The sequence below is a fragment of the Ambystoma mexicanum genome, chromosome 3q (assembly GCF_040938575.1).
Source record: "Ambystoma mexicanum isolate Mex_15411 chromosome 3q, UKY_AmexF1_1, whole genome shotgun sequence".
Taxonomy (NCBI): Eukaryota; Metazoa; Chordata; class Amphibia; order Caudata; family Ambystomatidae; genus Ambystoma; species Ambystoma mexicanum.
Genome location: NC_090926.1, coordinates 1233574618 through 1233591907, shown reverse-complemented (window position 1 = coordinate 1233591907; position 17290 = coordinate 1233574618). Strand labels below are relative to the sequence as shown.

Sequence of the window (17290 nt, the reverse complement as noted above, 5' to 3'; positions counted from 1 at the left end):
GGGCATACCACCAAGGACCTGATGCGCTTAACACGTAACAAGGTCTCAGGCTGAATGAACAAGTAAGTGCATCCCTTTCTCAGTCGCGGCCGGCAATTGAGCATTTCCTCCAATATTACTGAACCAATAGTGCCTGATTATCTAAGTAGGTACATAGGCTTAGAGGTGGTGAGACTGGGGAGCAATTGTTCTTTAATCCTTCAACAGCCTGCCTTCTATTCGTAATGGAGAGCGGGTGACTTCAAAGTTTGAAGCACGGCTTTATGCAAGCTCACTCTAAAGTGTGGCATGACAAGCTAGGTGCCTGCTCTGGACCTCAAAGAAAGCCCTGCAGAGATGCCAAACCCACCGATGCTGCTCGAGGCCTGGGAAATGGCCATATACACCATCTACGAGTAGTCATATTTCATAGAAATTGGAACTGCCTACATTACTCTGGGTCTCCTCCCTCATTCCAATACCAACTCTTTGATGAGGTGGCTGCATCTTCTTCTCAGAACATCCCAAACAAAGCAAAAACGGTCTGCTTCCTCCTCTATCCAGGCCCCTCCTCCTTACCTTTGAGAACACACCTTCTTCAAGTGACGTGCTCACCAGTGGAAGTGACCATCGGGGAGGGTCGGGCGTGCCGTGGGTATTTGGACGGTAGAGAAGACCCAGAGTAATGTGACTACAATATGGGGCTCATTACGAGTTTGGTGGTATCTCGGTGGTAAATCCTCTGCGATAGCACAGAACTGTAGTACCGTTAGCGCCACTTGGTCCGGCGGTCGTAGTCCCCATTCATTTGGAGTCCATAGGATCTCATGGGGGGGCGGGACTTCCGACAGCGGTCATTATGCCACCAGTAATTCTGCTGAAATGTGGTCAAATGTTGGTGGATTTACCCCCAGCTCATACCTGGAGTATGAATCCACCCAACTCATAGTAGTAATAATAATTTAGCATTTATATAGCGCTACGAACCCTCAGGTATCTGAGCGCTGCTTATTATTACCCACGGTGTGTGGTGCTCATTTATCGACCTCGGAAGGATGAAAGGCTGAATTTGGTCCTGCCGGGATTCAAACCTGTGTAAGCAGGCTCTGCACAGATGTCAAAGCAAGCGCTCTACTCGCTGTGCCATCGGACCAGCTCAGAGTTGGGCGGAGCAGTAATGTGGCGGCATGCGGTATTACTGCACTTTTAAGCAGCACCGCCCGCTCGTAAAGCGGCCCATAATCTTGCCATTACGCCAGGGTCATCTCCCTCGTCCCAGTCCTCACTTCATGATGACATGCCCACACCATTTCAAAGATTGTGAGCAAGTTACAAATAAAGCACTATGCAGAATAACATGGAAAACCCATGTTTAATGGTCCAGATAGTTTCACCAAATCAAGAAATCAAGGCAGTTTGAAGAACAGAGGTACATGTAAATCGTTCAAACAATAACCCTGTAACCCTATATCAATCTTATCCGTGCCGAAACTTGCTCGCGCCGAAACATCTCTGCGCCAAACTGGCCGCGCTGAACTGGCCGCGCCGTAATGAGTTACACTGCTGTGGCCAGTAGGATCCATGAAATATTGGTGCAGCAGTGGAACCCGCTGGCCATTTATGGTATGCATTGGTTGAGCGTCAAGAAGGAACAGTGGAGCATCGCCCCTTGGGGCCATTAATAGTTTGTATAGGCTGGTAGGGGAGGTGTCGAGGGAGCACACAGACACTGGTGCAGCAGTGACACCTGGTGGCCATTCAGAGTATGAATCAGCTGTGGGCGAGAACCTCAGGAAACGGAAATGTATTTGTTAATCAGTAGGCCATGTGCCCTAGCATCTCCATGCCCCACGACCCACTGGCCAGGGAATTGGCCAACATGTATCCAATACGTACACACCGCACACCCATCATATCCATGCTGTACACGCACCAGGTCCACAATGCACATCTAAAATGCACCCAACCACTGCTCACTGCACACCAAAGATGGCTATTCTACTCGCCCAGCGTGTACACACTGCACACCAAACATGTATGCATTGCACACATTCACCCTGCACATTCAATATGCCCACATTGCACTCCAAACATGTCTATACTTGCCACCTGGCATTTCCACACCACTCACCCAAAATGGCTGCTCAGTGTCCCACCCAAAATGGCTGCTCCGCGTCCGTTCAGAAACATGAATGCGAAGCAATGAGACACACGCACCAAAGCTTAGAAGCTTGTGGATTACTCAGGATAACAGATGGATGGAAAGGCATCAAATGAGAGCAAAACACCAGGATTGCTTCTCCTTGGACTCAACACCAAGTAAATCATAAAAACACTCCTGGGGTTGCCATAGTCACACAATTCCATGCCCCCTCCCGGAAATCCTTGGGGCTTTCAGTCACTCACATTCTGGTGCAGTGCTTAGTTTGTAAAAAAATAAGTGCCAGGGCCCACATATGTTCGAGCACTCCTGTGCCACTGCGGGTGGGCAGTTCCGCAGCATTGCCGCCATCACCCATAGCTGTTCTCCACAGTGTCCACATATTTTGGCATGGGCATCATTTCTTTTGGGGGGGGAGGAAAGGATGCTTCTCTCCTTCCCCCCAGCCTTTGTGGCACAACATTTAGTCCCACTCCTTTGGCAGGGGCCACTTTCTATTAGATGTCATGTCCCCCTCCCCCAACATTTTCTGCAAAGTTACTCCACTGTATTTGGGGTTACGCTACAGCTCGCACCTGCTCATTGCGGCTGACGGATGCGCTTCATAATTAAAGTGAGTCTGAGACAATAAGTGCTGGGGCTGAAAGATAAGTGCCTGGGCTAGGCCCCGAACACCCCCACAAATTAAGCACTGGTCTGGTGTCTCTACGGGTCGCCTACACTTCTCCCCAAGTGTTGGTAGCCATTGTCCAATGCTTCTTGACTTTCAGTGGGAGCCTGTTGTGGTGGTTGCGTGCTGCCGAGGCCCAGATCTGGGCAACCACTGGCAGAAGGCTGGGGGCCACCAAGATTCCCATTGGCATTCGGCGAGTAGAGTGCATTGGAGGGAGACTCTACTGGCTCTGATCTACAGGATGTCTCGCTGACACCCAACTCCTCCTTCTGGCTGCCCTCCTCATGCCTCTGTAACATTCTCATTCCGTGGGGGTTGTTCCTGTCCGCTTTCACTATCCACTTGCCACCGCACAAAGTGTTTGTGGCTCCTCCTGACCCCCACAATGTCCCATCAGCGGGGCTTGGAGCTGAGCTGGGGAACCTTCCCTCCTGGTCTCAGGCTTTCCCTCCTCTCTGCTTCCTCCTCTGAAACAGCGTGGCCACCTCCTAGCCTGTCACCGCCTCCTACTGTTGATGACATATCTCCCCTTCGTCATCTTCAATATGTCTGACCTCCTCCTCGTACTCACTATATCCGCCACTCAATGTTTCACCATCTTCTCCTGATATGTCCTCACATATCTCTCCTCCTCTCCTAACGTCCTTCTCGCTGTCTTGCACCCTCATACCTATGTCTCCTTTCCTCCTCTTGATATTTCCCACCACGCCTGATATCTCTCTTGCTGTCTCACCACCCCACCCCCTCCCTATGTCTCCTTTCCTCCTCTTGATATTTCCCACCACGCCTGATATCTCTCTTGCTGTCTCACCATCCCCTCCCTATGTCTCCTTTCCTCCTCTTGATATTTCCCACCACGCCTGATATCTCTCTTGTTGTCTCACCACCCCACCCCCTCCCTATGTCTCCTTTCCTCCTCTTGATATTTCGCTACCACTGCCTGATATCTCTCTTGCTGTCTCACCACCCCCTCCCTATGTCTCCTTTCCTCCTCTTGATATTTCATCACCTCTGCCTGACATCTCCCTTGCTGTTTCACCACCTCCTCCTGCACCCTTCTTTCCTCCTCTTGATATTTCGCTACCACTGCCTGATATCTCTCTTGCTGTCTCACCACCTCCTTCCGAGGTCTCCTTTCCTCCTCTTGATATTTCGCTACCACCGCCTGATCTCTCTTGCTGTCTCACCACCTCCTCCCGCAGTCTCCTTTCCTCCTCTTGATATTTCGCTACCACTGCCTGATATCTCCCTTGCTGTCTCACCACCACCTCTCTGCCTCTCCCCTGGGTCTCCACTGCCACTGCCACCTTTACCGGCTGTTTCCCACCGCCTCCTGATTCCCTCCAAACCCTATCCCCTCCTCTACTCCAGGCCTCCTCTTTTCCTCTCCAACACATTCCTCCAAAGGGCCTCAGCCTCTCAACATGCTCCTCTCCACATCTGTGCTCCCTCTGGGCCCCTCTTATTCCCTTTCATCAGCACTGCGCCCCATCCCTTGGGACAGCTGTCCATTCCCCCCGGGTATATATGGTTATGGGTGCTCTCATGGGATTGGTTTGTTTGTATGAGTGTTCAGGGTGCTTGCCACCGGTCATGGGCATGGTTACCGCTGCGGGTGACGGGGCTCGGCTGCTCCCCCCATTCAGGAACGCAGGATGAGTCCACGGAAGTCTGCTGTGGAGTTGCTCTGCTTTCCGCCCTTATTCTGAACGTGTGTGAGGGGGCACGTGTTAGTGGCAGAACTTGGAGGGACCATGTTTTTTTAAAGGGCTAGCTACCAATGTTTGTGCATTGCGGTAAGTCCCATTCAGGTGGAGATAGAATGGAAGGGTTGACAAGGGGGGGTCCCCTCCACACCGCCCCATGGTCCTGCATTCCTGAGCAGGTGGCAGTACCTAGCACACCACCCCTTGCCCCCAGAAACAGGCAGGGAACATTGCTACAGTGCCCAACCAGTACCCAATAGATACCCAGCATCCTCACTCTGCATGCCCAGCGTGTACACAGTGTGAAGACACACATGCCCACACCCTCTGCACACCCAACACACCTTCCTTACTGCACATCTCACACATAACCACTGTATACCTCACAGGCCCCCACTGCCCACCCAACATGTCTGTCTCTCTGTTCCAGGTACCTGAAGAAGAAGATCTGGCCAGTCATCCCGGACCCTTCCAATCACTTCCAAGGCCTGTTCACCACCCACAAGGGCAACTTCCAGGTATGTGCCGGCAGCCCCTCGTGCGCTCCCGGGGGGCTGTCCCAGAGTTTCCAGAATCAATGGGGTCCTCTGCCTACAGTCACCTACTACAGTTTGCAGAGCGCCATTCAAACAATACCAGTGGGTGCTGTGCAGGGAATTTGCAGATGTCAGCTAGTGTTTCCTAGGGCAGAGGCATGGAAGATTATCTGAATACAAATGAATGCAAAATCTATCAAAATATACAATGAAAAGAGTAAACTATTGCATGCCCAGAGGCCAGCCTATCAGGAGAAGCGAAGGAAATAAAAAACAGGAGGGGAAAAGATGGCTCTGGGGTTGGAGAAATAAAGTGTTAAATGGCATGTAGAGGTGGGGGAGCCAAAGAATTCATGGGTAGATCCCAGCTGGAGCCGAGCCAGAGCCGAGCCATGGCACGGCCAGAGCTGAGCCAGAGCCAAGCCATGGCGCAGCCAGAGCTGAGCCACGAGGCAGCCAGAGCTGAGCCGAGCTATGAGCTAGAGCCGAGCCATGGCGGGGCCAGAGCTGAGCCACAGCTGAGCCATGACGTGAATAGAGCTGAGCCAGAGCTGAGCCATGACGTGGCCAGAGCCGAGCCAGGAACCAGGGCCGAGCCATGGCGCATTCAGAGCTGAGCCAGAGCCGAGCCCTGAGCCAGAGCCGAGCCATGGCGTGGCCAGAGCTTATAGTCACACTTAGGGAACACACAGCTTATTCAATGGGGTGGATTAGAATTAGCGCGCGTCTCTGGCTTGGCTTTCAAGCTCGTGTTAATGCACTGTGTCATGCTAAAAGGCACATGTTGGGCCACTGAGGGCTGAACACGTGTCTGCTGCTCTTCAGATGAAAAAAACTAAAGTCTTTAATGGGTTTTCTCCGTAAAGCAGGTGCAGGTGTTTATAAAAACAGGGAAGACAAAGTTCTTCGGTGGGTTCCTCTCTTGAGGTTTCTTAATACTACTGGACCCTCAGGGTTCATTCGAAAAGGGATCCTTATCAGGAACAAGCTGACACTTGTCAGCTCCACGGACACTAGCAGGAAGTTCCAGGCCGCCTCACCCCCCCGTGCATAGAGCACCCACCGACATGGAAAGGGTAGAGGATTTCAATCAGTGCAGACAACGCTGCCATTAAAACTAAGAAGGTACACAGTTTGGTGCCCTCACTATAGCCCTGAGGAATGTGGCCTAGCTACCTAGCACCACAGAAAACGGTTGGCTTAAGAATAACCTGATCTAGTGCTTAACACAACCTGCACAGTGTCAGCTTGTTCCTAATAAGGATCCCTATTCGAATGAACCCTGAGGGTCCAGTAGTATTAAGAAACCTCAAGCGAGGAACCCACCAAAGAACCTTCTCTTCCCTGTTTTTATAAACACCTGCATCGGCTTTACGGAGAAAACCCATTAAAGACTTAAGTTTTTTCATCTGAAGAGCAGCAGACATGTGTTTAGCCCGTAGTGGCCTAACATGTGCATTTTAGCACGACACAGTGCATTAACACGAGCTTGAAAGCCAAGCCAGAGACGCGCGCTCATTCTAATCTACCCATTGAATAAGCTGCGTGTTCCCTAAGTGTGACTATTGTATTGGGCAACCCACAGTTGGCAATCCCTAAACAGTCCTTTGTGCTTTAGATAGTGGCCAGAGTTTAGCCAGAGCCTAGCCAAGGCGCAGCCAGAGCTGTGCCATGGGGCAGCCAGAGCTGAGCCAAGGCTGAGCCATGGGGCGGCCAGAGCCGAGCCATGAGCCAGAACCAAGCAATGTTGCGGCCAGAGCTAAGCCAGAGCCGAGCCATGGCGCAGCCAGAGCTCTACCATGGGGCATCCAGAGCCGAGACATGGCGTGCCCAGAGCTGAGCCAGAGCCGAGCCAGGAGCCAGGGCTGAGCCATGGTGCATTCAGAGCTGAGCCAGGGCCGAGCCATGGGGCGGCCAGAGCCGAGCAATGAGCCAGAGCTGCGCCATGGGGCGGCCATAGCTGAGCCAGAGCCGAGCCATGAACCAGAGCCGAACCATGGCGTGGCCAGAGCTTAGCCAAAGCCGAGCCATGGCACATCCAGAGATGAGCCAGAGCCGAGCCATGGGGCGGCCAGAGCTGAGCGATAGCCGAGCCATGGCGCGGCCTAGCTTGGCTCTAAGAGCCAGCAAAAGATGTATACCTTGCAGTATGCCTTCTCATCCTCAAACACAAAACCACCCCCACCATCTTGCCTCCTCAAAATTAACAACGAAAACCCAATACCTGGCATCCTCCTCCTTGCCCACCACAACACAAACCCATACCTGATGTCCTGACCCCCTTGCCCCCATAACAGGAAACCTATACCTGGCATCCCAGTTTTGGAAGATACGGCACAGTGAAATTAAATGATTTGCCCCAGATCAAACATTTACTGTAACGTGGGATTTGATCCCAGTTCTAACTCCAACAATCCCTTCTCTTTCTTTAGACTCCTCCCCTGAGTTATTAAGGCTTTACCTTGTAGAAGGTAGCTAGTTCATTTCTCCTCCTACTAGTAATGATGTACAGCCGGCCAGCGCTCCATAAGGCCCTGTCCGTGCTTGAAATTAATCAAATAAATAAATAAGGTCAGGGAGGACCATTGACTCTTCTAGTCGCACAACAATGAAATACACTTCATGCCGAGTCCCTTTTGTTCACGGTCTCGAACAGGAAACAGCAATGATTGTCCTTTTAAGCCCCTCCAGAAAATCATAAACACGGAGGGCCATCAGCTATAACTCGGGAGGATAGTTCAGGGGCAACACGCTCGCCTTGGAAACAAGACGCAGAGCCACGCAGGTTCGATCCCTGTGTCCGCGTTTAGAAACCTCTGGGCATTAAGCGCATTATAAATAACCAATTATGCATCAATAAATAATTAATTCCCCAAGGTGCAGACTTTTAAATGTGGATCAAGTATCTACGATTATTGCAGTAGAGCATTTTATATACAGATTATATGAGACCAGTGTCAAAGCCTGTGCACACGGGCCAAAGGGCGTAAGGAAAGGAATTTCCAGACTGTTAACACATTATGTGGTATATTTGATTGTAATTGGTTGTAATTGACATGGTAGGGCCACAATATATTTCCTAAGGCAACAGATCCCTCTAGTGGTGACAACAGGCAAAGCGGGCAGTCACTATTGCGCATGACTGCATCGGACAAACATACATTTGGCCTTTTATTGTACAGGATATTAGGGGGAAAAATCAAATCAATCTAGAGGTAAAGAGAAACCATTTTTAGGAGGATAGGGGCTTAATGATTTTAAATGTGTAATCATTTTAGATGAATATTTGGTTTAATTGTTCAATGAATTGTGATAAGAAATGTAAAGAATTGTCAGTGTAAAATGTAATTCCTATGATAGAATGTAATGATATCTAGTATAGAGGCTTGATAAAAACCAGATACACTAAATACATTGTGCCAGGGGCCTATGTGCACCCTGAGAGTGGCAAGTTTCGATTTCAACGAGATAGCGCAGGGGGCTCATGTGCATACTGCAGCAATGTATGTGTGTGAATCCTGGGGGTCATGGGTTAGAATTATGGGGCGATAGCTCCTAATGCACTGACTGCAGAGATATATGTGCACATGTGTGTGTATATCAACAGGGCTACCCCGCCTGATCTTGATGCGTTGGGTCCTGTGAAGCTGGGGAGTTGTCATAGTTGATATTTAGTTGAAGAGATAGCTCGGTTGGTTTGTGCTGCATAGTATACACATTGCCATTGTTCTTGCAATCTACTCTATGCATGTCTGTGTCTCTTGCCAGCCTACCTGGCATCTGGCCCCATGTTATTAGGGGAACTGTCTTCTAGTCCAGATTCCTTTGCATAATGGACCTTAATGTTTCGCTTCTGCGGTTGGCTAAAAAGTCAGGACTGGATGGCCCACATGGCATGGAGTCTGTTGGCAAAGAATGCACTGTTTATTTAGGATATGTCATTGTCTCGTGCCCTGTAGCTGACCCCATACTGTCTTCTCTTGCAGCAATGGCTGGGACACAGCAGCTCGTATCTGTGGTGGAGACCCAACCTCCACCCCGTTGAAGGCCTGGTGGCTTCCATGGAAGTTCTCTCTGAGCTCAGCCCTGCCCTCCCTGGCTTCCCTCCACCGCAGGACCATGCCCAGGTGGCAGAAGAGATACCCATTTTTGCCCCGCAACTCCACAGCTCTGCTGGGGGCCAGGGCGCCGGAACACCCATGCCCTCGCATCTGCCTCCGCTCACGATGGACAGCTACGTGGTCCTTGGCGAGAACCTGATGCCCTGCAGGGTCCCCACAGAGGACACTGCCCTGAGAATCGAGGACCATGTCCCGCATCTGCCACTCCGACGCCAAGAGTCCATGGGCACAGAGTTCTCCAGTAGTGGCAAAGAATCCGGGGAAGAGGGAGAACAGGACTCCGGACGGTCTGGCTCCTACACCAGTGGGTCACCAGGAGCCAGTCACGAAGAGCAAACGTCTTCGTCGAGCTTTGAGTATGCCATCTTTGACCCCGCAAAGCTGGCCCTGTGCTCTAGGCCTCGGGCCACCCCAACCGACCCCAAGTACCCCTACCTCTTGATCTCCGATTCCGGGGTCTCCACCGGCTACAGCAGTATGAACTGCGGCTCCGGCCTTTACAGCAACCTTTACGAGAACGACGTGATGGTGGGGGCCTTCCAGCCCAACCTGGTCATCTACTCCCCATGCTAAGGTCACTCAACCACAGAGAAAGACTGTAGACCATAAGCTCTCCAAGCTCCAGAGAAGGGTATTTGAGGAACATGAAGTTGGCATCTCAAAGGTCTTTAGCAGGGACTATTGGCAAACACCACACATCGACAACCTCTAATAGACTGTGGATAGAAGGTCTCCAGCCATATCTGGCCCAGGCCAAGCCAATGCCAACTGCCCAAACTGTACTTATAGCTGGTCCAGCTTTCTCTTGTTATCAAGAAACTACAAGGTGAACCACCACAGAGTACATAGAACTAGGAACGGTCCGGAGTGTCCCAAATGCCTCGTTGGTGGCCCGCGTCAGGTCTCGACTGCAGAATCATCCCACCTCCAGGAAGAAGTTCTTAATCAAAAGGTTGCATGATCAACCTTGGCCTTTCTTTAATCCCTCATGAATCTGTTGTCAAATTCACCAATAGGCAAGGTCTACATGCCTGGATGGCAAATAGACTTTTCTGATGAGCGTTTTCTTTTCATGGAATGCTTCTATGAAATTTAGGAGGGATGTAAAATTAACATAGCTAATATAACTGCAAATCAGGTTACAGAACTCCTGCTACTTATTACGAGGTGACAAATGCAGCACAGGCAACATAGCTCCTACCGCTTATACAGATGTGAAAACTGCAGCTCAGGTAACAGAGCCCCTACTGCTTATTGAGAGGTGAAGACTGCAGCTCAGGTAACATAGCCCCTACTGCTTATTGAGAGGTGAAGACTGCAGCTCAGGTAACATAGCCCCTACTGCTTAATGAGAGGTGAGGACTGCAGCTCAGGTAACAGAGCCTCTACTGCTTATTGAGAAGTGAGGACTGCAGCTCAGGTAACAGAGCATCTACTGTTTATAGAGATGTGAAAACTGCAGCTCAGGTAACAGAGCTCCTGCTGATTATTGAGAGGTGAAGACTGCAGCTCAGGTAACAGAGCCCCTACTGCTTATTGAAAGGTGAGGACTGCAGCTCAGGTAACAGAGGCCCTACCTCTTATAGAGATGTGAAAACTGAAGCTCAGTTAACAGAACCCCTATTGCCTATTGAGAGGTGAGGACTGCAGCTCAGGTAACAGAGCCTCTACTGCTTATTGAGAAGTGATGACTGCAGCTCAGGAAACAGAGCCCATACTGCTTATTGGAAGGTGAGGACTGCAGCTCAGGTAACAGAGCCACTACTGCTTATTGAGAGGTGAAGACTGCAGCTCAGGTAACAGAGCCACTACTGCTTATTGAGAGGTGAGGACTGCAGCTCAGGTAACAGAGCCACTACTGCTTATTGAGAGGTGAGGACTGCAGCTCAGGTAACAGAGCCACTACTGCTTATTGAGAGGTGAGGACTGCAGCTCAGGTAACAGACCCCCTACTGTATTTAGAGATGTGACAATTTCATTCAGGCAACAGGGCCCCAACTGCTTTTAGGGATGTGACAATTATTGCAGCTCGGGTAACATAGCCCCTACTGCATATTGAGAGGTGAGGACTACAGCTCATGTACAGAGCATCTACTGTATATAGAGAGGTGAAAAATGCAGCTCAGGTAACAGAGCCCTTACAGTATGTACAGATATGAGAGCTGTAGCTCAGGGTAACAGGGCCCCTACTGCGTATTGAAAGGTAAGGACTGCAGCTCGGGTAACAGAGCCGATACAGTATATACAGATGTGAGAGCTGCAGCTCAGGGTAACAGGGCCCCTACTGCGTATTGAAAGGTAAGGACTGCAGCTCGGGTAACAGAGCCGATACAGTATATACAGATGTGAGAGCTGCAGCTCAGGGTAACAGGGCCTCTACCGTATATAGAGATGTGACATGAATTGCAGCTCAGGTAACAGATCCCCTATCGCTTATAGAATTGTGACAATTATTGCAGCTCAGGTAACATTGCCCCTACTGCTTACTGAACGGCCAGGACTGCAGCTCAGGTATCAGAAAGAAGTGAGAGCTGCAGCTCAGGGTAACGGAGCTCTACTACCTGTAGAAATGTAAAAACAGCTCAGGTAACCCCTACTGCTTAGTGGAAGGCTAGGACTGCAGCTCAGGTACAGAGCATCTACTGTATCCAGAGAGCTGCTGCTTTGGTAGCAGAACCATACAGAGAGGTAACAACTGTAACTCAGGTCCCAGAGCTCCTACTGTGTATAGACAGGTGAGGACTGCAGCTCAGGTAGCGAGGTCACAGAGCCCCTACTGCTTATGATATGATAGGTTATTTATAGCGCGCGTAATACCCAGAGGTTTCTAAGCGCAGACCCAGGGATCGAACCTGTGGTGCCCCGTGTCATCTTGCTTCCAAGGCGGGCACTTTGCCCCTGAGCTATCCTCCCGAGAGTGGTGAGGAGTGCAGCTTAGGCAACAAAGCTCTCATTGCTTATAGAGCGTTGGGAACTGCAGCTCAGGGTAACATAGCTCCTGCTGCTGAGAGAAATTAAGAATTTTAGCTCAGTTTGAGGTACGTTTCACACTGATGGTCTCAATAATAGTCAATAACAATTTATTGAAAAAATGCCACTGTACACACATTCTGCATAGGAATTGCCTACTGCTTGCAATGGGGAAGTGGAGCGTGAGGGGGGGGGGGGCACAGGTCGCCCCGGGGAGGGGGGGAATGGGGCTGTAAGATACTTTCCCAAGGAGCATCTTTATATCAAGAGCAGGCCAACTTGAAAAATACTGCAATACCTTTTGACTATAATTGTGCTCAAAGACACCCTAAGGGTAACTGTGGCTCCCCGGTGACACAAGCCAAGGCCAGTAGATGCCAGGCCCGACTGCACCCCAAAAGACCAGCATCACAAGTGTACTAAACCCATACCCGCATTGGGTACCAGACTGTTCCAGCAGAGCACTGCCATGCCCTGTATCGTTTTATTGCACACACAATGTGGCTGTAAGGTGTGCTGCTATGCTGCAGGAATGAAGAGAACAGCAGCTGTGATTGAAGACATGTACATACGTGTATTCTATGATGTAAGTAATGTGTCGTCTCTGCTCGCTGATCTTACATGTACAGTTTTATTTACAGATGTTTCAATATTCTTGTTTTTTTAAAACTGTTTTTTTAAAATAAAATGTTTTCCCCTTCTGGACTTTGAAACAATTATATTACCCACGTTCACATCCCAGAGAAAGAAGCTAAACAGCTGGGAAAGAGTGACACTTTAAGTGTACAATGCATCAATGGGGGAAGGAGTGAGACTCCATTGAAGTGCATGGGGCCAGTACTAGAAGTGTATGGGGCTGGGCTTCAGGGAGTGAGTACACTCCACTGAAGTGTATGGGCCCAATTAAATGGAATGTGTGAGACTTCATTGAAGTGCATGAAGCCAGTACTTTGGGAAATGGGACTCCATTGAAGTGTATGGGCCCAATGAAATGGAACGTGTGAGACTCCATTGAGGTGTATGGGGCTAGGGCTTCAGACAGTGAGTACACTCCACTGGAGTGTATGGGCCCAATGAAATGGAATGTGTGAGACTCCATTGAAGTGCATGAGGCCAGTACTTTGGAGAATGCGTGAGACTCCATTGAAGTGTATGAGGCTAGTGCGGCAGGGAGTGAGTACACTCCACTGACGTGTATTGGCCCAATGTAATGGAACGTGTGAGACTCCATTGAAGAGCATGAGGCTAGCGCTGCAGGGAGTGAGTACACTCCACTGAAGTGCATGGGCCCAATGAAATGGAACGTGTGAGACTCCATTGAAGTGTATGGGGCTAGCGCTGCAGGGAGTGAGTACACTCCACCGAAGTGTATGGGCCCAATGGCATGGATTTGTGAGACTCCATTGAATTGTATTAGGCCAGTTTGGGGGGGGGGGGATTAGTTTGACTGCACTGAAAGATATGAGGACAGTGATGTGGAATGTGCAAGACTCCATTGAAGTGTATGAGGTCAGGGTTGCAGGTGATATGTTATGGTAATGCAATTTTTTGTAAATTAAATTGTATTAATTTCAAAAGAACACTGAAAGATAAATATCTACCTGAGGGCACAAGCCCTCTCTAAAGGTTTACAGCTCTGGAACTTTAGTAGGAACTTGTTTTCCACCTCCCCCCAAACCCCTCACGCGTTCCCACCCTCTAGTCCTGTGAACCACAATAAAGTCTATGTGTAAACCTTCGGGCCTCAAATGAACAATCCAATCCTGCGGCGGTCGGGCCCAGTTCTCAACCAATCAGCCTAAATCCTGTAACTGGTTGTGTCTTTGCCTGGACCGAGCCGAGGTTCTTTGCTATAATGGTTCTACGTCACCTTGTCCCAAATCTTTTGCAAAATTGCTGCCATCTCCCCTCCACATCTGCACTACCACCGTGGATCGCCGCCGTAACCTTTTCCATAAGATAAATGTCCTTTGCTGAGTCTGCCCATTCTTTCAGACTGGGGAGCTCCCCTCTCTTCCAGTGTCTGGCTCGGCTTGCCCTAGTCGCCAACAGGAGGAAGTGTACCATGGCGGGCAGGAGGTGCCACTCCTCCTCCTGCTTATCCAAGCCAAACAACACCAGCATAGGGTCCAACTTCCATTCCCCCCCCACAGCCTCGATCCAACCCAAAACCTCCGCCCAATACATCTGGACCTTCCAACAACCCCACCATATGCGCCAGTAATCCGCTCTGTTTACGCAACCATGCCAGCAGAGGGGATTCACTGTAGGAAACATTTTGGATAGCCGCACCGGGTCGTATTGCCAGCGGTGTAGTAGCTTCAGGCCATAGAGTTTGTACTGGCAGGATATGGGCGTTTTATAGGCCCTCCTACACATGAGTTGCCATAGATGTCTTTCCAATTCCCGGCTTATATCCCTCTCCCACTTCTGTTTAAGGCCCTCTGCTGCACCCCCTTTGTTTCCAGCAAGGCACTATAGAGTAGTGAGATGAGACCCCTCATCTCTGTGTGACCATCAGGACTTTTTCAACTGGGGTAAGGTCTCTTTGTATCTTTGCCTTCCATTTCTCTGCTGTGAAAACATTTTTCAATCGGAGGTATAGAAGCACAGGCCACCTTCCTATCCCCAAGCTTGTTTTCAACTCCTGGAGGCCTATACATTTCCCCCGGTCCCACAATTGACCCACTCTGGAAAGTCCTGCCTCAAACCTTTTTCGCTATTTACCCAGCTTGGGCATCTTATCACGCACCGGGGGGGGGGACATATATGACTCATTGGGGAGGGCCATGAGGTGATTCTCTGTGTCCTAGCTGCCTTATTTAGTACCTCCAGTAAATCCCCAGAACCGGGTGTTCCCTGATTCTCCTAGGCAGCCAACCCCTAGGGACCCAGAGCCATTCCCCTACGGGAGCCAGGCGTAGGTGTTGGTTTTCCAGATAAACCCATTGTTTCTCGCAGTCGTCCCGCAGATGTGGGACTGCTACTCTGAGCTGAGTCGCCATGTAGCATATTGGCAGATCTTGGAGCCCCACTCCCCCTTTGTCCTTTGGCATTATCTTTTTTTTAAAAGTATTTTATTAGTTTTCTCAACACAAAACATAACCAACACACCCGACTGTCGCAATCATTTCCAACATGGCAACCGTTTCATGATATATAATACAGTCCTCCCCCCACCCTCCCCTTTAACTCGAGCTTCTTTCATTACTTCAGATGTTTTTAATCCGAGGGCTAGTCCCCCTCTTCATTCTCAATAGTATCACTTCCGTTGGAATCGATACTGGAATATCCCGTCAGTGTGCACACCATTTTGCCTCCAGGTTATAAGTGGACCCACTTCCTCTCCCCCCCCCCTGCTGACAGCCTCGTACCACGCCATGGTCTCGGCGTCTGACCATTTCAGGAGGTCATTCCACCACACTTCCAATCTGGGTCTATGAGCCTGTTTCCACCCCATTGCTATTCTCCTCTTGGCCAGGATGTATGCTAGGTCCTTGAGTTTCAAGACATTTTTTAAGTTCCGTGGTCTGGCGAATCCCCCCACCATGCATGCTCATACAGATTCCACCTCTAATTTGACCCCCTTCTCAGAAAGTCGTAGCTTGACCTCCCCCCAGAATCTCCCCACCTCCGGGCAGGCCTAGAACAAATGTATCATCCCCGTGTCCACCTCCCCACACTTGGGGCATTTTTGTACCCCTGGGCCCCCAAATCTGGCTATCCTTTGGGGAGCCATGTATGCCCTGTGGGTGACATACAACTGCATCTGTTGCAGGCTTGCATTTCTGGACACCTTTTTGTGGTATCTCTGGGCTCTTTCCCACTGCCCGTCTTCCATGGGTTCTCCCGCCTCTTCCTCCCACTCTTTTCTCAACTGGCGCCGCTCCTTGCTCACTCTGGACATCACTACTTCATATATCTGGGATCTTTCAGGCCCTCCCTCTGAGATGTCATACATCGTCTCTATGGCAGCGTCCGGCGGCTCCGCTAGTGCTGCCTCGGACCATGTCTCCGTTACCCGTTTAATGATTCTGGTGTACGTTATGTACTGCCCACTGTGTACTCTCGTGTCCTCCACTATGGCATGAAAATCCAGTACCTTCCCCTCTTGCCATCTCCCAGGGTCGCCAGGCCCACCGGTTCCCAGTATTTATGGATCCCTCTCCTTAGTTCACACGAGCCCAACCGGTTCAGTCCAGGATAGAGATGACTAACGAATACCATTAACAATTTCCTTCTCTGCATACACCTCTCAAACTCCAAACCAAACACAACCACAAACCTCTAGCGCAGCAAACCGCACGAACTTCACTACACTGCAACAACAAAACAAAAAACACATAGACTCGCACATCAGCACACGACGACTACCGGCCGCATACACCCCAGGCCCAGCCGACGGAACCACTGGGCTGAGGCTGCCAACAGCACATCACTGCAATCTTACACTTTTCCAGCCTCCACCCACCATCCGGCACACCTTGCGTCAACTCTTCCAGCCCTGTACCAGCAATCCCGGGCACCCCTGCAGCTCTGATTTAGGTAGCCTTATTAGTTCTTTCAGGAAGTAGGGTTCGCATTCGCCCCTGAGTAGTTTGGATTCCGCCATCTCGTCTTCCGACAGCCATTTAAACACATATTGTAACAGCCCTGCCAGGTGATAGATCTCAAAGTTCAGCAAATTAATGCCCGCTCGTCCATACGTATTCTGCAATTTCCATAGGGCTATTCTTTCCGGGAGTTATGCCATAGGGAGCCTCGACACAGGCTCTGGAATTTGGTGAAGAAGCGTTTGGGTAGCATACTCGGGATATTTGAAAAGTAGTGTAACAGCCTGGGTAGGACCACCATCTTGAGCATGGCCGCCCACCCCACCATTGCTAGGGGGAGTTTTGCCCAGAACTGCATGCTGTTCTTAATACCTGGCACCGCCCTGTCTGTATTATATTTGTGCTCATCTGTAATCATGTGGTATATATTGATCCCTAAGTGGCGGAATGTTCTGGGCTGCCATGGTATCCGCAAAATGGGCAAACTACCCTGTGGGGCTCCTGTGTACCTGCCCAGGGGGAACATGCATGGCATTTTTTTGGGTTTACTGCTATGCCCGAGAGGGTGGCATAGTTCTCCATCACCTCTAG

At 50.3% G+C, this 17290-nt stretch overlaps 1 protein-coding gene across 1 annotated transcript in view; it reads left to right on the top strand.

Moving 5' to 3' along the window:
• The window catches only part of EPOR (erythropoietin receptor), a 76931-nt gene extending 64084 nt beyond the window's left edge, over positions 1–12847 (top strand). Inside the window, exons 7-8 of the mRNA XM_069604162.1 lie at positions 4950–5037; positions 9042–12847. Of these exons, the coding sequence (XP_069460263.1) occupies positions 4950–5037; positions 9042–9749 (796 nt within the window). The 3' untranslated portion in view covers positions 9750–12847. The remainder of the gene's footprint in view (positions 1–4949; positions 5038–9041) is intronic.
• Positions 12848–17290: the final 4443 nt, after the last annotated feature.